Consider the following 25,286-nt stretch of genomic DNA (forward strand, 5'->3'; position numbering starts at 1 on the left):
TCCAGAGATGACCCCACTCACAGAGTCACTCCTGACCTCCACAGCACCTGAGCAGCCCCCACTCCTGCCCACCACCTCAGCGGTGCCAGGGCTGTTCCTGGGCTCCCAGCATGCTGAGTGCCAGTGTGCTCATGCCCAGGGGCACCCCCTAAGGCCAGGTTCTGTCTGTGCTGGCACTCCAAGGCCATGACCCCTGAGCTGACCACCATCAGCTGACCTCACCCTGCCTCTGTACCAGGTTATTCCAGGAAGGAGGAAGAGTTAAACACAGGAGAAAGCACCAAGGAGCCTGTGGTACCACCAGCTGCTGCACAGCAAAAAGCAATCCCAAACCCAACTGCATCGGTGCCTTTCTCTGGTGAAACAGTGCATCCTGTCAGACACCCAGGATCCTGCTCCCAAGTGCAGAAAACCTTAGGATTTCTTCTGAAAACCAATTGTCTTGGCAACAAAACCCTCTGGCTTAAGGATTCAGCCTTCTGTACAGCCTGTCCTGCCTCCTTCTTCAATGCACATATCACCTCATACCTGAGCCTCCCCTGCACAGGGACGCTGCTCCCCACATCCCCACCCTTGGAATGCAGCTCAGGTGGCAGCTAATAAATGCCTTCATGGAGCAGGCATCCAACCCAGCCCCACAGAAAGGAGAACTGATTTCCAGGCAGAAGGCTTAGCCCATAACCAAGGTAATTTCTGACAGGTACAGCACACCTGGACAGGCCTCGTGGGCTCTGTCAGAGCTTCAGTGACTCCTCAGCTCCAAGTCCCTGGCTAAAAAAACCTTTCTGAGTTTCCTAAGCACAGCAGATCTTGGATGAAGGGACTCAGGACAGCTTCATACATTCCTACAAGCAGCAGCAACTCCTTTTCCTTCTGAGGAACTTCACCAACAACAGGGAGACAGACTGTACGTCTCATCCCTAGGGAGCCCGGGATGAGCTGCATCAGCTCAGGCAGAGCAGGGTGAACGCCCACGGAGGAAAAGGCTCCAAAGCAAAGTGAGGGCAAGGACTTTCCCCTGGGCAGTCTGAGCTCCACTGGGGGTGGGAATGATCCTGGCAGTCTGGAGCACGTGCAGTTACAGTAGAAACAGGTTTTACTCCAGCAGCTTCTATGTCCAGAGACCCACATCCCACCTGTGAGATTTGCTGGTGTCAGACTAAGATGGAGACTCAGCCATATCCTAATCCCTGCCTGCCAAATACACCTCACACCAGCTTCGGGGAGAACCACTCCAGCCTCATGCAGTGTCCCTCATCCGTGCACTCCTATTCCATTGGATGAACTTCCTCAAGCAGGAACCTCTGTGTCCCTAACAGCTGAGCAGAGCCAAGGACCTCGTATCTCATCAGCCCCAGTATGACCAGTAAGGCCCACCATGGCCCCATGGCAAGGCTCCAGAGCAAAAGCTCCCCTAAATCCCAACACAGCATCCATCAGGTTCCGTTTAGGTGGAAGCACAGGGAAGGGCATGCTCTGGGCTCCCCTCGCACTCTCTGGAAGCACTGTGGCAGCAAGCCCGGTGTCAGTGGCCCAAACATCAGTCTGAGATTGGATCCACCCAGGGATAAAGCTCATCCTGCTGTGAATGAGGGGCAACAACCAGCAAGTGAGGAGGTGGCTGGAAGGAACAGCAGAACCCATCAGCGATGGGACAGAGAACTGTTCCTGCAGCACAGGGAACATCACACAGGACAGGGAGGGTGCAAGGACCTGATACAGTGAAGGAGTCAGAAACAGCAACATGGCACAGCTCTTGGACAACCCTATGAGCCCCAGAACAAGCTTCAGCTCTCCCACCCCCAGCACATCCCCAAGTGCTGGAGCCTCTTGCCAGCGGTTTCTTCGGGACAACATCAGCCCGCCTGGCAGGTCAAAGGAGGAGAGGGCAGGTGTGCACCCCTCTGACCTTCCCCCTCCCCACAAGACCTCACCTTCACGGACGGCTGAGCAGACAAAGCTCCATTCTTTCTGTCATCCTCATCCCATGCTTCCTCCTGTTCCTCGGGCTCTGTGTTGTTATTGCAGCCTCCCAACTCCTCTTCCTCTTTAGGGACCCCGTCGCTGTTCAGCCCCTGCAGAAGTGCCACCACTGCCTCTGGCTTGGGCAGTTTAGTGATCTTGAAGTGTTTCTTATAATGGGGCGTGTCCTTGCGGATAAGCCTCTGCTTCTCCACTGGGAATGGTCGCTCTTCATCTTCATCCTCATCCTCACTCCGTATCAGTGTGTCCTCAGCAAAGTGTACAGTGGGCTGTGGTGGCAAAGCCCCAGACAGGCCGTGAGCCTCAGGTAACTGATGTGTGGCAGTGCAGAACCCGCTGTCCACGTGTCCCCCTCCCAGACCGGGCAGAGCCAGTTTCACTGCTCGTGTGCTCAGGGACATGCAGGAAACGTGTTACTATTGCACCATCCTTGCCTTTTTCCATATCCACTCCTTCCCCCAGACATGCTTCTGTCAGCTCCAGGGATGAAGGACACTCAAACCTGTCACTGTCACTCCTATTTTCCCATATCCCCTGTCAGGCTCCCACACTGTCCAGCCCAGTCTCCCAAGGATCCAACTCCCACAGGCTGCCTCAGTCTCAGCTTAGGCTGCCCAATCTCAGCTTGTGCTGCCTTCCCTGCCCTGGATCTGCCTCCAGTGATGCACATATCCCATACCCGTTTACCTGTACATCCATTTCCCACTTCCTCTGAAAATTCCACGTCCTTCCGCTTTTCCTCATGACCCTGCTGCAGTTCCCAGGCTCCTACCTCATTGTATTCCACTTCCACATCTTCCTCCTCCTGGCCAGCAGCTTCCTTATGCTCCTCTTCTGCTCTGGGCTTTGCCTCCTTCTCCAGCTCCCGCACGTTGGGCACCTGCCCGTTGGGCCAGCCCCGGTCCCCCTCCTCTGCCCTGCAGTCTGCAGAGGCAGTGCTGGTGGACACGTGGGAGTCCTCACTGCGGTTCGACGTGGCACTCAGCCTCTTCTCCTGAGAAAAGAGTTGGGATGGTCAGGATGGAACCCAGAGCAGCAAACGGAGCCATGCAGTGTGGGAGGTGGGAACGCTCCAGCACCAACAGAACCAGCTTTCCCTCAGGCTGCCCAAGGCTTCCCCTGCTGAGCCTCCTTCATTACATCTGGGTCCACCTCATTCCACCTCCTGTAGGCATTTATTCTCAGTATCCCACCAGGGCAGCAAGGTGCCTTCTCCAAGCGCTCCATTTCCACCATTCCTTACTGGGAATATCAGAACCTTCTCTTTCCCTCCCTGTGCTCTGACAAAAGTGGCACCTTCACACACACTTCCCCTTACTGTTCCCTGTCTCCTGGTCCCATCTATTCCTCTATCTAAGTGGCCTGTCCTGACACCACAAGGCAGACTCCCAACCCTTGGAATCCAGACAATCTATTCTCAGTCCCTCCCAGTCTTTCCCCAAAGTCTGACTCTCCATTCCCCAGATTCTCTACGTGTTCCAAGTGGAAGGTGTCCCTGCCCATGGCAGGGGGCAGAACTGGATGGTCTGTAAGGTCCCTTCCAACCCAAATCATTCCATGATTCCATGTTTTCTATGGTTATCCATCGCCCAGTGACCACCACTCACTTCTGAGTTAGGAGAGTTGAGGTCAGCATCGGCCTTTGCGGCGTTCACCTCGTTACGCCGAACTTCGATCACCTTCTTCATCACCTTCAGCTCGCTGGGGTGAGGGGTGGCTCGGCGTTGCAGGCCCTGCCAAAGGGAAACCCTCAGGAAAGGGATTCCAGCCTGGGCAGCGCGTGCCAGGCCTCAGGAATGAACCCCTGCAGGTAACTGACACCTTTATCAGAGAGCCAGAGCCTCGGCCAGACACGACCAACATGTCCCACTGCAGATCTGCTCCAGGCCTCAAAGAGCTTGCAGCTGGGAAGGATGGGGAAAGAACAGAGGCAGGGAACACTCAGCTGCCTCTGGACATCATCCTGCTCTCCATCTGATAGAGGGACTGGGAGGAACGATGGAGACAGGAAGTTTTAAATGGTGCTTCGGGCTTAGCAAATGCAAAATCATTGACACTTGAAACCCCTCCAGAACACTGGTAGGAAATCTTCTTGGGATATCTTCCTAATCCCTCTGGAGTCTGCCAAGCCCGAAAGCACCAGAATTGGTGCTGCTTCGCAAGTTCCATCCCAAGTAAGAGTCAAGAAAACCAGCATTCTAAAATTAATAAAAATGTTAAAAACAATCAAAAAACCCCCAAACTTCCGAATGCCAGTGGTACACACATGCTGCCATGTGCAAACACCACTCATCAGGATTCAGATTTCAAAAATGACTTTCCACAAGATAAAAAGGAAAAAAAAATCCTGCAGGAGACTGAAACCCCCAGAGCACTTGCTGAAAACAAACTTTTATCCTGCCCTTTGCATCTGCACTGAAAGCACAATGATCTCCTGCAGGTTTTGAGGCTGCCTACAGTATTTAGTACTTTACTAACAGGATTCCCACAGCACAGACTGCATTGGCTCTGTGCTTGGAGGGAGAGGGACGGCCTGGGTTTGGTTGGACAGCTCTTCCCCATGACAGGGGTCAGTTAAACTCTGCCCTGACAGTGCTCTACTGGGATTTCTGGACATCCCCAGTACTCCCTGGGTACTTCACTGTCACAGCTCCACTCCTGTGGATGGGACAGCCTCAAAACGAGATCCTGCACCACAGCTCCCAAGGAATTCATTCCCTTTCACTCCTGCTTGGCTCCTCAGGGCACCAAATGCCCTTTGGGCTGTGAAAATCTCACACATCCCCACAGCAGTGTCACAGGGTGAAATATGGACACCACAGTGGCTCCCCATAGTCAGAAAGCTTAGCTTGTGCCTGTGTTTCCACAGGGAGCCAACTCCAGGAACTTCTTACCCGTCTCTCAGCTCCAGACTCCTCATCATCATCTCCTTTGGGTTCGTCCAGGAACTGGATGACACTGACTCTGTTTAAGTTGGTGTCCGTCCAGCTCTCGTCCACACTGTTCTGCAGGAGGTTCTCTGGGGAAAGAGGGAACACAGTGGGAGCTCCTTTCAGAAGGGGCAGGGTTCCAGGCTTGGATGGAAGCCAGTGCTCATCCCATTAGGGCACTTCTGCCATATCTGCCCATGGCATCAGAGGCCTTGAGGACAAAGGCTGTGGCCTCCAGCTCCCATCATCTTCTGTACATCTCCCACCAGATCTACAGCCACCTCTACAGAAGGGCCTGATGGTTTAGCTCTAGTGCTCCTTACTCAAGAAGTAAGGAAAAATGTAGGATTAAGGCAGGAATCTGTAGTATTGACACAATATCATGGTGATAGGACAATAGGTAATGAACTGCTCAGTCAGCAGATCAAAGGAGAACACTCAGAGACAAGGCTGCAGCTTCCTTATCACCTGGCAGAGAAGTAATTCCTCAGTTTTAACAATCTCTGCCTGGGAAAAGTGTCCCAGCTGTTCAGGAGCCTGGATCTGCTACAGGAATCACAGTGAGGGACAGTCCAACACAGCAGAGAGGAAGGTTCAAGGAAGGTTCAGGCCCCTCGGGAGCACATGGCTCTGCACCCAGTGCTTGTGACACAGATTCTTACCCAGGCTGGGAGAGGGCTGCTGAGGGAGAAGGTAGCAAGTGAGAACCTTTTCTCCTGTCTTTTCATCATCTTCGGTTTGGAATTTCAGCATGGGCTGGGACTGGTTTTCTGCCAGCCACAGGGCTTTCAGATTAAGATTTGTCAAAGCAAAGGGCAGGTTCTGCAGCCTGCAAAAGAGAAGAACAACTGCTTGTTAAACTCACCTGATCAGGAAAGAACTCACCTCAGCTCCAGGCTGCCCCATCTGAACGGAGAGAGACAGAGCCAAGCTGCTATGGATCCCTCACTCCTGCACCACTGGAGCAGCTGATCTGTGCTGCCCATGGCTCTGCCATGGCCGTGGACTGGGCTCCAGTAACCCACCCTCACCAGCCTTTAGCCAAGGACAACTCCCACCAGAAGCGTGAAATGAGGGGTTTGGAGGCAGAAAAACAATGCTTTAACAGCCCAGTGTACAGAGCCTTCTACAGCACCTCTGGTCAGCTTCCAACTGCTCCCAAAAATACCAGCCCCAGCAAACAGAACTGCAGCCCAAACCTGCAGAACTCAGAACAGCTCCCAGGTACCTGCACACTATGAATGAGGCTTTGGCACTGATCACCTGGGGACTGATGACAGACACAGACCACAAAATCTGCAGGAAGGAAGCCAGTGACCAGGAATTTCCCCTGATCTTTATTTCACACGTGGCAAAATGCCCTCACACTTCTGTGTTATCTCCACCCTGTGCTCAGGTGGAACACAGAAGGGCTTCCCAGGCAAAGGTTGATCCACTAGCAGCCAACCTGGGCTTCTCCACACTGCAGATACCAGGATCCACATGTATCCAGCATCTCCCTCACAGCAGCCTGCCCAGGAACACCCCTGCTAGCCCGTGCACGTTCCTGCTGCTCACCTGTTCCCAGCCACGTCCAGGACGTGGAGCTCGGTGGTGTTGGCCAGCTCGGGGGGCAGCAGTGCCAGGCGGTTGTCCCGCAGGGACAGCACGTTGAGGTTGGCACAGCCCCCGATCTCCGCCGGCAGCGCCGTCAGACGGTTCCGGTCCACGTTCAGGTTCGTCAGCTTGGCCAGTTTGCCCAGGGACTTGGGCAAGGCCTGGGAAGGAGCCAAGTCAGTGGTTGCAAGAGGAAAGAGCAGCAGAATTGAGGTAAAAGGCACGAAGCCCTCTGGGGAAGGCTAAAAGGCACAGTTTGGGGAACAAGCTGTCTCCTGTCCCAACAGACTCATTTGGGATAACACTCTTCAGGACAACTTTGGGACTGCTTTTCCCTTGGGCTTACAGACTGATCCATGCCAACTCTTCCCCCCAGCACACCACACTCAGACCATCACTGGTCAAGACTTTCCTCCTGTTCATCTGCCCATTCCCAATCCTTGTGTTTTACCAGTCAAATCATGGGCAGTTTGCAGCAGGGCCAGTGTCAGTCAAACTATCCCACGACCCCCTTGCCAATACAGCCTGGATGGGCTTTGGGACTGGAAATCCCAGCACCCCAGCTATCCCAAAGAATTTTTCAGAGGAAAGAAAAAAAAAAAATATCAGTGAGAGAAAGCAGCTTCCACCAGGGTCTTCCCAAGACCCTGTGAGCTCAGTGAAACTCTGGATGGAAGCAGCTGGAGCACACTCAGGAATCCAGCTCTGAGGGCAGAAGAAGGGAAGGGATCCCTGGCAGGTGGCTACACTGAACAGCACAGGGGGGGCAGGTGGCTGCCCTGCACTCACCGTCAGCATGTTCTCGGTCAAGATGAGCTCTGACAGATTTTCACAGTCCCCAATTGACTCTGTCACGTCTGTCAGCCGGTTCTGGTCCACCTTGAGGATGGAGAGCTGCTTCAGCTGACCTGGCCAGGGCAACAAGTTAGGTGTGAGCTGTGCCAGGGGGAAGGATGCTGTTCTACACTCACCTGGCCATGATCCCATCAGAGATCGTGTAACCCAACAACACAGGCTCTGCCATTCCTCCCACCAGGCCTGTTCACAGGCCTCACCCATGCCTGATGCAGAAGAAGTACCTGAACTCTCCTGGAGAGTTCTGCCCACTTGTATCACCCACTGCTTCTGTTCTCAGTGACTGTACCTGCGCCCACAAAGCCCCAATTCTCTGTCACACACACTCTTGCCTGAAGCTCCCCCAGAAGCACTGTCCAGGCAGTAAAGTCCTGCAGTGGTCCCCATCCCGTGACACTCACCGATCCCATCCGGAATGCATTCCAGCAGGTTCTGTGACAGCAGCAAGTCCGTCAGTGCCACCAGCCCACTGACCTCGTTGGGCAGCTGCTCCAGCTTGTTCTCCGACACATCCAGACAGACCAGTCGGCGGAGGTTGCCCAGCTCCTGGATCAGAGAGGAGACACCACAGCTCCAGGGGGCAGCTGGGGCAGAGGCAAAGGGGTGAACGAGGGCCTCCTCAGATGGCACTCACCGGAGGCAGGGCCGAGAGCTGGTTCCGGTCCAGCCAAAGCTCGCGCAGGTTTGGGAGCGCGCCCAGAGTGTCCGGCTGGAAGAGACAGGACAGTGATGGCATCAGTCCCTTCCACGGGGAGAAGCTGTTTGAGGACACTACAAATACACCACACTCTGCAAAGCCAGGCACTGTTCTGGTTCTCACACCTCCCAAGATCATCCACTGCACGGTTTATTACCAGACAGAAGCTCAGATGTCTGGGAATGTCTGGGGCAGCCCACTGGCTGCAGGAGGTCCCACGGGAAACATGGAAGGCAACAGAAGGACTGTCTGGCAGTGGGCAAGGCAAGAACTAAATCTGGAGCACAAGTCTGATGGGGAATGGCTGAGGGAGCTGGGGCAGCTCAGCCTGGAGAAAAGGAGGCTCAGGGGGGACCTTCTTGGTCTCCACAACTCCCTGAGAGGAGGGTGAAGCCAGGTTGGGGTGGGGCTCTGCTCCTAGGGGACAAGGGACAGCACAAGAGGAAACAGCCTCAAGTTGTGCCAGGAGAGTTTCAGGTTGGATATTGGGGAAATTCCTACTGGAAAGGGCTGTCCAGCCCTGGCACAGGCTGCCCAGGGCAGAGGTGGAGTCTCCATCCCTGTGGGGGTTTAACAGCCATGTGGATGTGGCACTTGGGGACATGGGGCAGTGGTGGCCTTGGCAGTGCTGAGGGAGCAGTTGGGCTCCGTGGTCTCAGAGTTCTTTTCCAACTTAAATGATTCCATGATTCTAGGGAGTTGGAAACTCTGGCCTTACAGATGAAATGGGTCTTCCTCCTCTCGCACATGGAAACAAACACTCAGGTACCACTGGCCAACTCAACACGACCCAGCAGCACCAGCAGCCATGGCAGACATATGTTCATACCCCAAACCCCCCCAACTGATCAGCATTTGGGTTTGGAGTTCCTGCTCCACTGCAGTGTGGCTCACATGTCAGACACCTGTTCTCACAGGTGAGCTCAGCCTCTGCACAGCAAAGCTGCACAAACCCCTTTGCCTCCCAGTTTTGATGGTTTTCTGCCAAAACCAATTCCAGAACACAAAGAGCAGGATCCAGTAACAGCTTAATCCACAGCTGTAAAGTTACAGAATGTCACTGGGTGTCCCTGAATACCCAGACAAGATGAATTCTGAGACTGTGCCCTGGCTCTCCATAGACTGAGCCCTCCATGGAGACAACCCCCACACTGGGTTGCCCCTACTGCCAGGGACAACATGGAATGACCCAGCACTCCACAGGGCAGAAAACAAATCAGAAAGGAGAAAGGCAGGAAGCTGGATGAGAAGAAAAACAGCTGGGGGCAGTGCAGGACAGAGGAGAAGGGAAGCACCAGAGAGTCTCCTCGGGAAAGATCCTTGGCAGCCAGATAGGAAGAATTACCACCCCAGAACTTGGAAAGGGCAGAGCGAGCTGTGTGTGAGACCAGCAGGGCACAAGACACAAGGGCTGACACATGAAGAGAACATTAATCTGGGAAGAACAACTGGGCCATGCTGGGCAAATCAGAATCTTCCCAAACAACCTGTAGGTCTATTTCTTTGCATCTCAGGTGAAAACCCACCTGCTTGCACAGAGGGTCTGCCCCTACCAACCACCCACATTCCCTCCCCACCAGCCCTCACCTACCAGTACTTCCAGGTCATTGCCACCGAGATCCAACTGCTCTAACTTGACAAGGAAGGAGAGTGAACTGCAAGGCACAGGGGGCAGAGAGGGGAGAGAGATAAAACAGGAAATAAAGAGCGGAAGGTTAACATCTGGGACACACATCACACAAATCACATGATCTCTAATAACTCCTAAAGCAGGTGGGGCAATCCTGACCTTTCTCACAGTCCCTCTGAGCTGAGCACTTTAGGGAGCTGGTACCTTCCCCGAGCCAGACCCTCAGCCTCAAGGAGTTGAGTTTAGAGGCACCAGCAGTCCCAGTACAGCCAGTTCCACTGGTAACAGTTTGCCTTCTCCCCCTCCCACCACAAAATACGCTTTGAGCAAAACCATAACAGATGACCAGCCACATCTTCACGTCACTACCCATTTCTGCAGCAAGGACAGGGACCTGGGCATGGACTGACAGGTAACAGGAGGGACTCAGCAGACAACAAGACATGTTTAGGGGGCAAGGGGAACACAGCTGCAGGGACAGGGAGGAATGACAAACTCAACAGCCTCAGCTTCCCCAAACGGGGTGCCCATGCTGCTGAAAAGGAAGGGAAGACAACAGTGGCATGATGTCTCAGGTGAGGTCACGATGTACAGACAGAAGCTCACTCTGAAGACACTGAACAGGACCTACAGCCTTGTCCCCACTAGTGGCCCATGGACACATCCCGAGCACCCCACACATCACACCTGGGGAAGGACAAGACCTGCAGCCCCACGAGCCCAGGAGTGGGTTTACCTGATATGGCCCAGGTGCTCACATGTCCTCACTCCTGAGTTTGACCCATCAGCTCCAACCCCACCTCCCCAAAAGGGGGCTGCTGCCCTTCCCTGTGTTCTAGGGCAGAGCTGCCAGCCCAGCCCTGCCCACTCCCCCAGCAAGGAACAGCTTTATTCTCTTCCTAAGGAACTGTCCCAAAACAGAAATCCTCATATTTCTCTGGAAACAGCTCAACCTGTCAACACCACCCAAACCAAGGCTGTTGAGGCTGCAATAAAAGGGAGCTGCCTTGCCTGGGCCAGGCTGTAAAAACGTTTGGGTTATGCTGGAAAAGCAAGTTCCTACTGCATGCAGTGTGGACTTTGAGATATGACATTAACTCCAGCAAAGGTTTATCAACAGAATCATCCAAAGGATCCTGTTGCACAGCACCCCCTCACCATGACTGTACATCAATTCTGACTGCTCTAAAGGTGATGCAGCCTTGACTGTCCCTTTGCACCATTACAGCTTGAATTCCCAAAACAGGGACAAGTGAGCTGTGGAATCCACGCTGATGTAAAAGGACTGGCAAAAGGCCTCAGTATAGATCACCCTCCACTGTTCCATGAGAACACACCACCGAGAGCTGCCCTTCCCAAGTCACTGGCTGTGTCCCATCTGTGTGGGAGAGATGAGGGGTGACTATCAGCTGTACAAGCTGAATTGTTTCAGAACTCAGTCGATAGCAGAAGACTGACCAATGAAAGGGAATTTTGGCAAGAAAAGGTCACTGCAAGCTGGATATTTCAAGGAGCTGAACAAAACCAACAAATCCCAAAATCACACTGATGGATTATGTCATCCCAAATTCTCAGTGTTGAAGCCTATCTTACCCACTGGGCTCAGGAACCCTGAAAACAAAGCACCAGCCATTTGGGTAAGTCATTCTTCTCTTTGGCAAGGTCACCTGGACTCATTTAGAGTCGTTCTTGGACATGATGGGCAGCCAGAGTAAGTACCAGAGCCTCAGGCCTGGGCAGGGAACCTCACAGCACCACTGACATGGCTTTGGCTGCCCACTGTGATCTCATATCTGACTGACACATCTGATCAGAATTGCCTGGGCCTGCAAGATCCATTTCCTACTTTTGGAAGTCATCCCAAAATAAAATTTGGGGAATTGAAGAAAGACGAAAAGAAGCTGGAATTGCACTGTAGAATGAGCATCAAGCCTGGACTAATCTTCCAGTGAAAAACTCCAACACCTCATAGCACACTGCAAGTATCTTGGTGCATGGCACCCTGATCTACCACAGGGCAACATGGGAGCACTGGGCATGAGAGTTCTCCATGGAGACCCAAGGGGTTTGCTCACAGACTGGATTCTCAGACTTCAAACACTTGCTGGTTCTGAGATGGTGAAAAGCCATTGGGACCATCTTCATTCAGTGCAGTTTGAAAGCCCAGCTTTGGACGTAGGTACCACACCTCTTCACTGACACGGTGGAACCCAGCAGTGGTACCTGCCTGTATGAACACCCAGGCACAGGCCCAGAGAGCAGTGGGGCTCAGCACCAGGACCCAAACTCCTCCTGCTTGCTCGCTCTCAGCCTGGAGTAAGTGTTCAAGGCCAGGCCAGATGGGACTTGGAGCAACCTGATCTAGTGGAAGGTGTCCCTGCCTATGGCAGCGCTTGGAACATGATGAGCTTTAAAGTCCCTCCCAACCTAAAACACCCTGGGATTCTGTGATAAGGAGCTTTGGCTCTTGTTTTCTCCCTGTGGTGATATTCCACACTGGACCATCTCAGCTGGTCCCTTCCTATCACCTTTCTGTGACAGCATCACTGCTGACAAGCTCTGTGCAGAAAAGATCCGGTGACTCTGGCACCAGAGCAAGGGGATCGCGTGATTCTGATCTGTGCTTCTGTGTGGTGTAACCACCAGACCTGAGGCCTGGGAGCTGACCAGGGCAGGTCCTTTTAGCTCCTTTTAGAAGGGTCTTGTCCTCTGGGTTGAAGCTGCCACAGGAATTCCACAAGCAGATATAACTGGTGCCACATAAAGCCTGTGTTTGCAGGTCCCAAGGGAAATAACCCTGGGAAGAGCATGAGCCCGAGCCAAAGCAGCATCTCCAAGAGAGGCATGGCCATCACACCAGCCAGATTAAAGCCCCAAATTCCTCAACATAGGATCACCAGCTGCCTCCCTTGCCCTCTCCCTCAAATAAACCAGAGGAACAAAGGGGAAAAATAGCAGCAGCTGAACTGAATTCCCACCAGGAACAGTAAGAGAGCCCTGAGGACAGGTGATAACAACTGCATGTGTCACACCTTCACAGAGGAGTTTGTGTGGCCCAAAACACGTTGCTGTTCAAAAAGGGGTCAGGTAGAATCCCTATCAACAGGAAAAGCTGGGGAATCATCAGTGGGATGGATAAGCAGGCAGGAAATAAGCTGACAGAGCTGATGGAGGGTAGAAAACTGAACAAAAGACTGTCATGGCTCAAAGCAGAGATTATTGTATGGACTGGATAGTTCTCCACGTCCATCCACCTGAGAGCATCACCTGCACTAACCAGGTCCCCTACCAGGAACTCATCCCTGTCCCTAACTCCAAAACATTTAACAACACTTACCTCTTCTCTCTTGCTGGCTTATGTTTTGTCTGCTGCAGGGAAGGCAGTTATCCCATCCAGAACCAGGAGGGATACCCAACAAAACAGATGTCAGAAGCAAAATGTACCTTCAGCTGTATCCTGCTGCTCTTCAAACCATAAACCTCACTGTGCACAGAGCTCCTCCTATGCCCATATCCATACAGATTTCTCTCTTTTTCCAAAATAATCCATTGTCTGCTCCACCTCTCCAGGAAAAATGGTTCTCACTATTTCCAGCAGCTTTTTTGGGGAACCCTGTCTATTACAAATCAATCCTGACACAGAGATTGCATAGAGGCTCTGAACATCCTTCCCTGCTCTCTAGCCCTGCATCATCCTCTCCCTCCTCACCCCAGTTTACTGAAATTCAGCCAGATGCAGCCGGATGCCCAGCCTGTGCCCTCCCAAGCCAAGTGCCAGAGCCTGCACTAGTCCCTGAGGAATCAGTCCCTCAGGAAGCAGCAAGAATGATCAGGCAGGAGCCTCCTACAGCCCCCAGACACACACTCACGTGGGGAGAGTCTTTAGCAGGTTCTCACGTAGCTCCAAAGTCACCAGGTTTGCCAAACTGCAAGAGAAAAGGGAGCGAGAAAGCCAGGTTCACTGGACAGGGCTTCAGGGATACAAGGAGCTGCTCATCTCCCTTCCCCTGGGATGACCCCTTGTGTCCTGCACAAGGCATGAGTGTGCACACGTGGATGGAGACGGGGGAACAAAAACAACGGGGGTGGAAATGGCTTTGATGGAGGCGAGCGCTTGCTGCAGTCATGGGGAACAACACTGTGCCCACACTCAGGACAAGGAACACGCCATCACAACAGGACTGCCTGCCCAAAAAGGTAAAACCCCTCAAGTGTGGAAAGCAAAATCCCATGGGAAGGGCACTGCACCCCATGGGAAAAGTCCCACGGAACCATTTTCCAGCAGCATAAATAATTCCAAAGTCATCATTTGCTTGGAAAGGGGCAAATGGGCACCAGGAACATAGGGAAAGGCAGGATTGGAGAAGCCTGAATCGCTCCTCACTGCGCCACAGACCACAGGAGGAGAAGCTGCTGGGGCCAGGACAGGAACCTTTGTAGAAAGGTTTTTAACAAACCAAGGCTCAGAGGTGCCCACACAGCACTGCCAGCACTGTGCACCCACACAGGGGTGCAAAGCTGCCCCTGGCTCATCCCTCCAGGTCCTGCCAGTCCCCACCCCACAAGTGTGTTGTCCCCACCCCAGCCCTCTCCCCGCTGCCAGGACAGGGCCATACTCACTTCCCAATGTCAGTGGGGAGGCTCTGCAGGGACACATCATTCAAGGCCAAGTGGCCCAAGCTCCGGAGCTGGGTGAAGCCCTCAGGAAGCCTGTGAGAGTACAAACAAAATTCCATTAATCCTGTGTACAAAGCACTGAATGCCCCAAAACACCTAAATCCCCCCTAAGCCAGTCTTCTCTCAAGTAGTATCAAGACATGGAGAGGAAACAGGCAGGAACCAACACTGAGTCTGGCTACTGATCCAGGACAAGTTCTGTTCCCAAGACCACAAAAGCCCCTTGGCACAAGACACTACCTGTCCAGGTGTGCAAACTCAGCTCTGCAGTACCCTAGCATGAATCCCACACTAAATCATGCCATGGGATCATTTGGACTTGGAAGCAGAGAGGCTCCCAAGCACTACAAGTGCCCAACAAAGGATGTTTCACTGCAGCATTCCCTGGGACCAAGCACCATCACAACAGCTCCAAGACATGACAGAACAGGGAAAAACCCTGAAGGAAGAAATTCCTTTGCTGTTTGCAGGCAGCCCCTGGAGCCCCCCTGTCTCCCCACACTCATCTCAACCCTGAGCCAGGAAAAGGCTCTGACAAATAACACCTAGTGAAGAAGTGCTGGATTGTCCCACTCCAGCAGTGCCCAGGACCACAGGAGGGAAGCAAAGTTAAATCTGCCTGAAGGGAGACCTGGGCAGCACCTGCCCTGAGCACAAAGTGCAGGGGGCACCTGGGGCCTGAGTGGCCCCTGCAGAGACCCCAGCAGACAGTGCAGCAAAACACCAGTGCCCAAAACCATGGCTCCTCAAGGCAGGGAAGCTACACTGAATTCCCAAACATTATGGATTAAGAACTGTAGAGACAGAGGACTGAGAGACAAGGCAGAGATTCCCACTTGGGGCACTGAGATATCAGGGAAACAACCTAACATGGGGCTCAAAAGACAGTTGTCATCAGTTCTGAATAAGTCTCATCACTGACACAACTAAGGGCTCATCAATCCAAGGCACAGGCCCTGCAGAGGACAGAGCACACAGCAGCTCTGAGCCGAGTGTTTCACCTGCCAGGAGAGCAGACACCTGCAGGTTTGGCACAGGCAGGGAGATCCCAGGCCTTGGCTTCACAGGAAGACAGTTACAAGATGAAGACCAGAGAAAGCCAGGGAGAATAAGCAACTTCAACTCTTCTTCTCAGCTGAACTAATGGCTCACATATGCCTTCTTACCTGGAGAGAGGATTCCCACTGAAGTCTGCGATTTCCAGGGATTTGCAGAATTTGATGCTTTCAGGAATTTCTGGAATGTCTGGAAAAAATAGGTGAAAGAACAAAAGAGGCTTGAGAAAAGCCTAGCATGTGGAAAAATGGGACAGCAGGTACAGATGGCAGCCTGAGCCACGGTAAGACAACCTCATTGTCACAGCTGAGGATTCCCAAGGGACCGCTCCACAGGGTGTGGAAAGAGCACTGCCTCTCCCAGCTGGAGGGCACTGGGAGCACTGCAGGGCTTGGGCACCACTCCTGCCCAGCTCCAGCCTTACCATTGCGGGAGATGTCCAGCTCCACCAGCTGCATGAAGTTGGCCACCTCGGGGGGAAGCCTCTGGATCTCATTGTCGCTCAGGCCCAGCTTGCGCAGGTTCAGGAGCCTGAAGAAAGGCTGTGACAGAGAGGACACAACTGGGTCAGCAGCAGTTCTGGGGGAAACCGGTCTCCCCACCTCAGGACAAGCCTGAGGGCCATCCCTGAGACACTTGGCTGCTCCCATAACCCCTGTCCTGGCCAGGCCCTCCCAGGCAGTCACTGCATGAATGAGAGCCCCCACGAAAGGCTACAAGGGATGACGGTGAAAGAATAGAGGCATAAATGAGTTTAGCTCAATCATTCATTTAGTATCAGTTATTCCACTCTTCTTCTCCCTCCCACGTAAGATACAAATTTGACATTCCTTGTTTCCTACAGTAAGAGCTCGCCTCAGGCTCTCAGAGTCAGCACCATGGGGAAGTCACTCTAAAGCAGCTCATGACAGACACTTGAGTTTGAGTCTGGTCCAGGCAAGCCAGCCAGGGAGAAACACAGGGAGATTTCCAGTCCAAAGTGCTGCCCCTGCTATCACACACATCTGCTGTTTGGGACATTTTACCAGGACATCAGTGGCAGGCCCCCTCACAATCAGGGAGGGTGTTTGTGCCCCTTGTGCCGGATGGAAAAGGCCAAGGTGAGCTGTACAGCCCAAGTAACACAGAACTAGAAGGAAAGAAAATTCCTTTCTACAAACACAACAGCCATAGGAATGGTGACTGGAAAGGGCCTCAGAACACCTAACCTCTTCACACCCACCCTGGCTCCCATAACTCCATCTGCTGCAGATGGCAAATTCCACGATCCATCAATCACACTCCTCCAAGACACCACCAGGCTCGGTGAGTCTTCTAAACACAATGGACTGTAATTATCAACTGAGCAAATCCTGCAGCTGCTTCTAACCATTGCCAGACAGGATGGGAACCAGGGCTGGGGTGTTTGCTGCATTTCCTGGATTGTTTTGGAGCACTGGGAATAATAAACAAACAACCTGGGGCCACTTGCAGAAAATGAGATCGTTTAAGAAGTTACCTGGAACAAACTCAGGTCTCTGCAGTGACACACAGAAGCCACTTCTAATCCACATCACCCTGTGTCTGTCCTCAGCAGAGGCAGGGAGGGGGTCACAGCAGCACAGGGAATCCTAAGATCACTCACAGGTCAAGAGACACAGATAAGAGTCAGGGCTGCTCATGCAGAACAGGCTGAGAGGGATCAAGCCAGAGTGAGCTCTGAACCTCCCTCCTCAAGTGTGATACATTTCCAGGTATCCACCTGCACTAGAGCTGCTGGGACAGACCTCCCCAGGAACAGCTGGGAGGTACCATGAGGTGTGGGGTGGTGGGACCCCCACGACACTGAGAGAACAAGAGCACAGAGCAGACAAGGGAGGGGTGAGGATGAAGAGGTGGAGCAAACAGAACCCCCCCAAGGTGCAGAGCTGCTCACCCCTTCAGCAGGGACAACCAGGGGGCCTGGTGGTGCACCTGGAGAAGTTTCTGCTGCAGATCAAAACCTCTGCAGTTTCCAGATCCCCGTCAGGAGAAGTGCTGGGCACGAGTGTGTCTGAGGGCACCAAACCAGTGCCCTGCAGCTGTCCCGCTTCCACAGCACTCCTGACACACAGAGTGCTCTGGGACAAACAGCACTGAGAGCAAACTGAGAGCAAACTCACACTCCCGGTGTCCCAAAGTAGCATAACAATTGTATAATGAGTAAATAAAAGAAAACTAAGCCCTCTCACCACTGACCATCGTGGGCTCTGTTTAACTGAGTTTAACTTAGTTTATCTAATGCAAACCAGCTCGGTGAGAAGGAAGTGGGTGAAAGTCTAAATGACAACAAAGGTTCAGGGGGAGCAGGAGTTTAGAGACTTGATTTCCTATTGTTTCCTAGAGCCTTCTCCTAATTTTAGAATGCAAGGAAATTCCAGGCAAGACATCATGCTGACCTGCCAGAGTCTGCATGTTGGAAAATAACCACTGGGACAGAACATGCACAGCCCAGGCTGCAGTGCCTCTGCCGACAGGTTCAGGCAGCCTCAGAACAGATGTGCACACTTTTCAATAACATTTAGAATAAACTGGAATAAACCCATGCTGTATGTGGCACAGCAATATATCTGGGAAGCATTTACACACAGCATTTTCTCTCACCTGCCTTTTTCTTTTCTTTTTTTTTTAATAATAATTAGGAAAAAAAAACAAAAACAACTCTCCCAAACCCCCCAGTGCTGTCAGACTGTCACCAGAGCTGGGCACAGCTCTCCATGCAGGAACTGAGGAGGCCACATCCCACTTGCCAGAGTCAGTTACACCGGACCTGAATAAAATATTTACATGTGACAAAAAATAAAACAAGCCAGTTGCCATCAGTGGTGGGCACAAAAAATAAATGTGAGAATTACAGTGTTCTCATGCTCGAATTCAGATTTTATATTTGCCAAAGATGGCAAGAGGATGTGACCAAGAGCTGCAAATGCTGTCTCTGACACGAATTTCCATGTCATTTCCAGCTCAGTATTCTGTGAACTGGGGACTTCAGCCTGTCAGCCCAATGGCCCAATTCCCAAAGCAAGGGCTGTACAGGAGATTCACTCGTGACACTGGAAAATTAGAACAAATTAATTTAAAAATTGTCACTAGAACTGAGAGTGAAGCCTTGAGCCTGTGTCTCTGGAGACTGGCAATTATCCCTTTTGTTAATCAAAGTTCAGCCCATTTCCCAGAGGTGGCAAAGCACAAGTTCTGGATTTAGCACCACACTGAATGTCTCCAGTAAGGTGAAACTCCCACAACTTCAACGTTTTCTGATATATAAAATAAAACATCATCAAATCTGCCTGACTCAGACCCTTCAGAGTCCAAACTGGACTGAGAGAAGATCAAAAATAGAAGTTTGAAGAAAATAAGGTGAGCACAATCTTTCCCTGTTTCCTGGCAGCCCAGAAGCCCAAAGCCCACACGGATCAGCACAGAAGGACTCCAGCACACAGGAATCCCTGAGCAGCACAGAAGGATTCCAGCACACAGGAAGCCCTGAGCAGCACAGAAGGATTCCAGCACACAGGAAGTCCTGAGCAGTGTAGAGTGTGATGGAAGTTATCACTAGTTCAAAAGAGTTAAAGATTGGAGCATACCAATATAACAGCAGTTGGGTAACTGGTGGGAAAAGTCTTTGTAAATCAAGGATGTATTACAAGGATATTCACTCCTGGAGCATGGGGGTGTTCACAGGGTGGATAAGATGGAAAACTGTCCTGCAAGTAAGATTTAGGGGCATAAACCCTTACAATACCCAGAGCAGAGCAACCACAGTGTAACCAACTGGAAATACAGTAATTAGTCATTAATTAGTGACAGGTATAAAGAGCCTGTAAAGCACCATAAGCCAAAAGATAAGAAATGCTCCACAGAATTACAACATAGCAAAAAAAAAAAAAAAGGCAGAAAATCCAGGCTCTGCAGCAGGTTTTCAGCATCCTCCCTCAGCATCCTCCCTCAACAGCCCTTTGAGAGCTGAACACAGGTGAACACAGAAGAAGTCATTCAAGGGTTTTCTCTAAGTTCTGAAATGAAATTCAGTTACTTCACTCTTTAAAAAAAAAAAAAGGCAATACAGATCCATGGATTTCTCAGTCAAAAGGTACAGTGATGTAATATCCTTCCAATCTTTTATGTATCACAGACCTTTATCGCAGATCCACGAAATAATTCGGGTTGGAAGGAACCTTGGGAGATCTCCAGTCCAACCTCCTGCCCAAGGCAGGGTCAGGATGAGGCCAGAGCAGGTTGCTCAAGCCTTTTTCTGGTCAAACCTCCAACCATGGAGGATCCAAAACTACTCTGGGCCTCTGAAGTCCACCAAATAATTATCCTCAAAGAGGTAAAAGGCTCCTTGTATGCAGAGGGAGCCACACAACTCCGGTGGTTCAGAGGCCCCTGCAGAACCAAATAAAAACCCTTAAATGTCCCTTGCTGCTGCCAGACAGATACTGAGTGTGGCCAGTATCACCCCAAGGGAGGGAACCAGCAGAACGTGTGGAGCCCCTGATGTGCCAAACCCTGCCCAGGGACATCCCCCAGTCACCACTGCATGCCCACGAGTCACACAGCTCCCCCCTGCAAACCCACCTTTGTCCTTACTGTGCTGCCTTTTTTTCCTTAACTGGAGAACTGAGACATCCATTAAGGGGTTTTCAGTGCTGGACCCTGTTTTGACTGGAAGTTATGTGATGGCACTTCTGGGATGCCAAACCATAGAAGGATTTCGGAAGGAAGGGACCTTCAAAACCACCCAGTCCCACCCCCTGCCATGGGCAGGGACATCTTCCACCAGCCCAGGTTGCTTCAAGCTCTGTCCAACCTGGCCTTGGACACCTCCAGGGATGGGGCAGCCACAGCTTCTCTGGGCAACCTGTGCCAGGGCCTCACCACCCTCACAGGGAAAAATTTCTTCCCAATACCCCATCTAATCCTGCTCTCTGTCTGTGTGAAGCCATTCCCCCCATCTGGTCACTCCAGGCCTTTGTTCCAAGTCCCTCGCCAGCTCTCCTGGAGCCCCTGTAGGTATTGAAAGACTGCAGTAAGGTCTCCCCAGAGCCTTCTCTTCTCCGGGCTAAACCATCCCAATTCTCTCAGCCTTTCCTCACTGGAGACGTGCTCCAGCCCTCTAATCATCTCCGTGGCCTCCTCTGGACTCGCTCCAACTGGCTGATCTGTGCAGAAGTGAGAAAGGATGAAAACCCTGTGCAATTATTAATGAACCTCTTGATTCGGAGCACTGCCTTTGGAGTCAGTTTGGCCAGAGCAGGATCATGCTGTGACAGCCAAAACTGTGCCCAAAACATCCCCTTCAGAGTGAGACCCTGCAGCAGCTGAGCAGAGCCACCTTGGTTGTACCTCACTCACCCTCGGTAGTGAGGTCAGTCCTGCCTGAGGAACATTCCCACACAGCACACTGTGGTTGGATTTGAGGTTACCCAGAGAAACAGCAACAGGCTCAGGCAGTTTATGGAGACAAGACACACTGGTAGCAGCAAACACAAGCTCCGTTGGCAGATTCACCTTTGGCTCCTGCCGAGGAGCTGGGACACCTTGGAATTGGGGCAGTCCGGACCCTCACATGTTGAAGTCCAGGTGCTTATCCCAGACATGATTTCCCCTGATAACACAAGGATGCCTGACACCCACTGCAGAGCTTCTCACTCAGTGACAGGCACAAGCACAAAGGTCCTCGACCCCAGGGAGCTCAGGAATCAGGTGGTGGTGTGCCTGTACTTCAGTCAGGTCAGGGCACAGCTCCAGCTCTGGCCCATGGGAAAGCAGAGGGCTGCCAGGAGGGAGGAGACACCCACCCAACCCAGAAATGAGCTTCTGGCCTCTTGTCCCCCGTGTGTCATGACAAGTCCCCAGCAGCACAGATGGCACTGGAGGTGGCATTGGCCAGTTAGGAGAGGGAGATGCCCCACTCCTGAGCAGGGACAGCAGGGCCCTTGCACCCCTTTTCTCATTCACTGCGCGGGGAACCGACTGCCCTGCTCCAAACCTGGCTGCACCAGCCACCTCCTGCCCTGCCAGAGAACAGTACCAGCCACCCTGGTCCTCACCCAGCCCAGAGCAGCACCAGGCAGGCATCCCACAGGTTGCAGACACCAGCACGGAGCTACCAGGCACATCCAGAAAGCAGGGGAAGTTTCGGAGAGCTGAGGGCTCCAAAACTACAAAGGGGCAGGTAGCAGGACACAGGTGAGGGTTAAGGCTGCTCAGACAGCAGCTTGCTCCAAAAGGCAATCTGCACCATGGAGGTGGGTTCAGCAGAACCACAGAAGGGCTGAGGTTGGAAGGGATCTCTCAAGACTCTCCAGTCCAACCTCTGCTCAAAGCAGGGTCAGCTACAGCAGGTTACCCAGGGCGGTACAGACACACACAGCAACGTCACATGATGGACACACACAGCAAAGTCCCACACGTGTCACACACCAGAGTCACATGTGACACGTACACAGACAGCAGTCTCTCAAGGGGTCCTCTTAGCCCAGCCTCTGTCTGTAAGGAACCATCTGGAGGAGGTTCCATCCCCCTCTCTGTCATGACAAAGCTTCCAAATTGTGTTTCTCCAGCTTGCTGACATGACGTGTTCTCCAAACTCAATCCTGCTTCTTTAACTGTCCATGTTTGTGTCTATGAAGCTCCCAGCACTAGTGCTGAGGCTGCAGCAGAGCCTCAGGACATGAATGAAGGGTTACTGGAGCTCTTAAGCTGAGAGAACCACGGTGTCCACACAGTGATTCTGGGAACTCAGACACCACCCCCACAGTTCCCTCCTGCTGCAGTTCGATGCTTGGCAGAGCCTTGGTCCTCCCCCCATTCACTTATTCAGTCAGATCAAGAGGTGGAAAATGAAAAAAGGAGAAAGGACAATGGATAAAAGGATCAGGACAAACACTCTGAGCCACCAGTCAGCTATGCCGTTTCCCAGAAACAACAAAATCCCGGGCAGGGCTGGAAAGCCAACTATTCCCCAGCCAGGATTAGGGACAGAGCCAGCCCAGCTTGGGGCTGACAGCACTGGGTCACCACAGCCACCCCCACAGTGGCACGGTGGGCTGGTGGAGCCAGCCTTGCTGCTCAGACAGGAGGAGGGAATGGGCTGCAGCCTCAGAACAATCCAGGCAGTCTGAAGGTGCATGGCAGGTCAGGAGGAAGGATCCACCAGACCCACCGAGCTTCCCGTGCGGAATGGCGGTGCCTGCAATGCCAGCACCCGGCCTGCAGCAACCACGGCCACGAGGCCAGAGCCCTGAGCCCTGTGCCTGTCCACTGTGCACACGATGGCAACGTGAGCCCACATGTCCTACAGCTCCTGTCCTGCCGGCAGGAAGATGCATCTTCACTCCCAAGGAAGGAGAGAAAGCATTTGGCTGCCGAGCCTGGGACCTGGAAAACACGGACCATGTCTGCATGCAGACTGATCACCCCTCCCAGGTCAGTGTCACAACTCTATGTTTTCCTGAGGCTATAAAAAAGGGCTTCTGGCCTACCTGAGGCTGACCTCCAGCTCCCCCCTTCACCTGGCACCTAATTCCAGGGGAACGGGACTAGGACATAGGAGTCTTTGTTCCCCAACATCACCTTGTCTCTTCTCCGATGGCCGGCCCCCATGTTCCCACCTGTACCTGGAGGAGAGCCATCTCCATGTGTCAAGAGGGAGGGAGGGAGGAAGGCAGATGGATGCCCAGGCTCCTCTACCAGCTTCCTCAGAGAAGGAGCTGTGCTGTCCTCAGCACGGACAGCTCGTGGGTGCTGCCTTGGCCCCAGCACCCCTCCTTCAGACAGCAGGGGGGGCCTCTGCCCAGTGCCACCAGGCCATGGGGACATTCCTCCTCTCAGCCCAGCTGGCTTTAGGCAGGTTTCAGTGCATCACCTCAGAAGACAGGGCACCTTGAGGTGAGACACCGCAGCGCTGCTGGAGGAGAGCAGGACATGGGAAGAGGAGTCAGGCACCAGCTTAACCACAGAGCCACAACGATCTCATATACAGGCCAACGGCTCTGAAACACAGTGGTGATGACTGATACAGCTGGAGAACAGGAACAGGGTCTACACTGCAAACAAAATCTTTGCTCTGGAATGGCACAGACCCTTCCTGCTTCTGCAGACAAAAACATCACAGTACTCCCAGCTCTGCTGCCCTAACAGGCACCTCCTCTTCCTCAGAAACAACCTGTGACAACCCAGGCTTGCCCCAAAACACCAGCCCTGAGCCAGTGGCACTGGAAGCAGATGATTTTGCTGCACGAACTGAGCACCCCAGCAGTACCTGCTGCATGACAGTTCCTCCAACACAGGCTAAAGGGATACAAGGCAGAGACTTTGCCAACCCTTCCAACCCTGGAAGTGCCTGTGCTAAGGACAGGTCCTCCTCACCTCTCATTTCTCGTCAGAGAATTTCAAGTCCAACTGTCCAGCCCTGCCAGCATAGTCCCTGCCTCCAGTGGGACAGCACAGGTTTAATTAAAGGTAGAATCAGACTGTGAAGCAGGAAAACAATTACAATTCTCCTAGTGATTCATGAGCAAGAGGGCCTGGTTCCCAAGCCACCATGGGCTGGGCTCCCAGCTGAGCTTTATGTTTGTCTCCAGCCTGGATGAATGCACCATGGGCAGGTGTCAGTCCATCCGTCCATCCATCAGCAAGGGCAATGCAGCACACCTTGAATGCTGACAGCAAAACCAGACCATGTATTTGAGCCTTGTGTTTCACTTCCATTTTCCTAGTTAAACATGGGCTTGACATCCTAAGACCTGCCCCTGGAGGAAGCAGAAACTGCAGTGTGTTCCACAGCCAGGTACTGGGATGTGGGAGCACACACACCCACCTTGCCTGCCTAGAGACTACAGGCAGGGGAAGTGTGACTCGACCTCGGATCCCCCCTTTCACACCTGTGCTGAGAGAAGACCTATGACACCTGTGCCAGTGGGGAAAGCCAGCCTGGAAGGCGGAAGGAGCAACTGCAAAGCAAAACACTTGGGAGTTGATCAGCTCCAAGGTTAAACTCGACGCTTCCAAGCCACCGTGCTCAAAGCCAGCATGGCACAGGTGAGGCCACAGAACCAGAAAGACCTGTATCCCATGGCTGGGCAGCACGGGCAGGATGCCAGCCCTGGAGGCTGCACAGCTCCCTCAGCAGAGCAGGACATAGATCCACTTCCAGCAGAGCCCACTGCCTCCAGGTAGCACGAGGCTGGATCACTGGGAGCAGAGGTCAAACAAGTGATCACACTGCTGAGAGGAGGGAACATCAGTTTGGAGCTGCAGTGGAACAGCTGCTCCCCAGCCCTAGGGGCAGCCCTGGTGCCAACAGCAATGGCACCACAACCACTGTCCAGGTAGAGCCTCGTGCTAGTTACCCACGGACTCGGTCTGACCACCTCAGCAGGTGTGGGACAAGACCACAGGCAGTGGATGCAGACCACCTGCCCCCCAACACCAGATTTTCCCAGCAGGCTCCAGCTCCAGCAGTGTTTCCTTCTCCACTCCTCAGCATCTGCCAGATCCTGAACTGGCTTCAGCCTTTTCTGGCCACATTACCAACACCTGAAAGGTGACAACTCCGCTGAGTTCCAAAGAGACACCGCTGCCACATCAAGCACCAGCACAACCACGCTCGGGTCTGCAGCCAAGATCCACAGCAAAGGGCATGGGAGGGGAGGATACTCCTCGCCTGCCCACAGCCAGGAGGAGAGGCATGAGAGGCCCGGCAGGGCAGGGCAGGGCGCTGAAGGCACCAAACACGAGTGGCCCCACATGCCCCTGTGCATGTCCGAGCCGGGAGGAGAGCGCCAGGCAGGCTGCTCCCTGCCCTGCTCCCAGCCCAGCTCCCAGCCCTGCTCCC

General features: G+C 53.0%; 1 protein-coding gene across 1 annotated transcript in view; it reads right to left on the minus strand.

Moving 5' to 3' along the window:
• SCRIB (scribbled planar cell polarity protein) overlaps nucleotides 1–15,969 on the minus strand; it is an 81,347-nt gene extending 65,378 nt beyond the window's left edge. The window contains exons 1-14 of the mRNA XM_027669624.1: nucleotides 15,849–15,969; nucleotides 15,535–15,613; nucleotides 14,312–14,401; nucleotides 13,561–13,617; nucleotides 9,653–9,716; nucleotides 7,999–8,073; nucleotides 7,766–7,910; nucleotides 7,299–7,417; nucleotides 6,471–6,670; nucleotides 5,576–5,742; nucleotides 4,878–5,002; nucleotides 3,591–3,716; nucleotides 2,756–2,977; nucleotides 1,935–2,252 (exon numbers count right to left, since the gene is read on the minus strand). Of these exons, the coding sequence (XP_027525425.1) occupies nucleotides 1,935–2,252; nucleotides 2,756–2,977; nucleotides 3,591–3,716; nucleotides 4,878–5,002; nucleotides 5,576–5,742; nucleotides 6,471–6,670; nucleotides 7,299–7,417; nucleotides 7,766–7,910; nucleotides 7,999–8,073; nucleotides 9,653–9,716; nucleotides 13,561–13,617; nucleotides 14,312–14,401; nucleotides 15,535–15,613; nucleotides 15,849–15,882 (1,821 nt within the window). The 5' untranslated portion in view covers nucleotides 15,883–15,969. The remainder of the gene's footprint in view (nucleotides 1–1,934; nucleotides 2,253–2,755; nucleotides 2,978–3,590; nucleotides 3,717–4,877; nucleotides 5,003–5,575; nucleotides 5,743–6,470; nucleotides 6,671–7,298; nucleotides 7,418–7,765; nucleotides 7,911–7,998; nucleotides 8,074–9,652; nucleotides 9,717–13,560; nucleotides 13,618–14,311; nucleotides 14,402–15,534; nucleotides 15,614–15,848) is intronic.
• Nucleotides 15,970–25,286: the final 9,317 nt, after the last annotated feature.

Source organism: Corapipo altera, unplaced genomic scaffold (assembly GCF_003945725.1).
Source record: "Corapipo altera isolate COAL_440 unplaced genomic scaffold, ASM394572v1 272, whole genome shotgun sequence".
In the NCBI taxonomy this organism is placed as follows: domain Eukaryota; kingdom Metazoa; phylum Chordata; class Aves; order Passeriformes; family Pipridae; genus Corapipo; species Corapipo altera.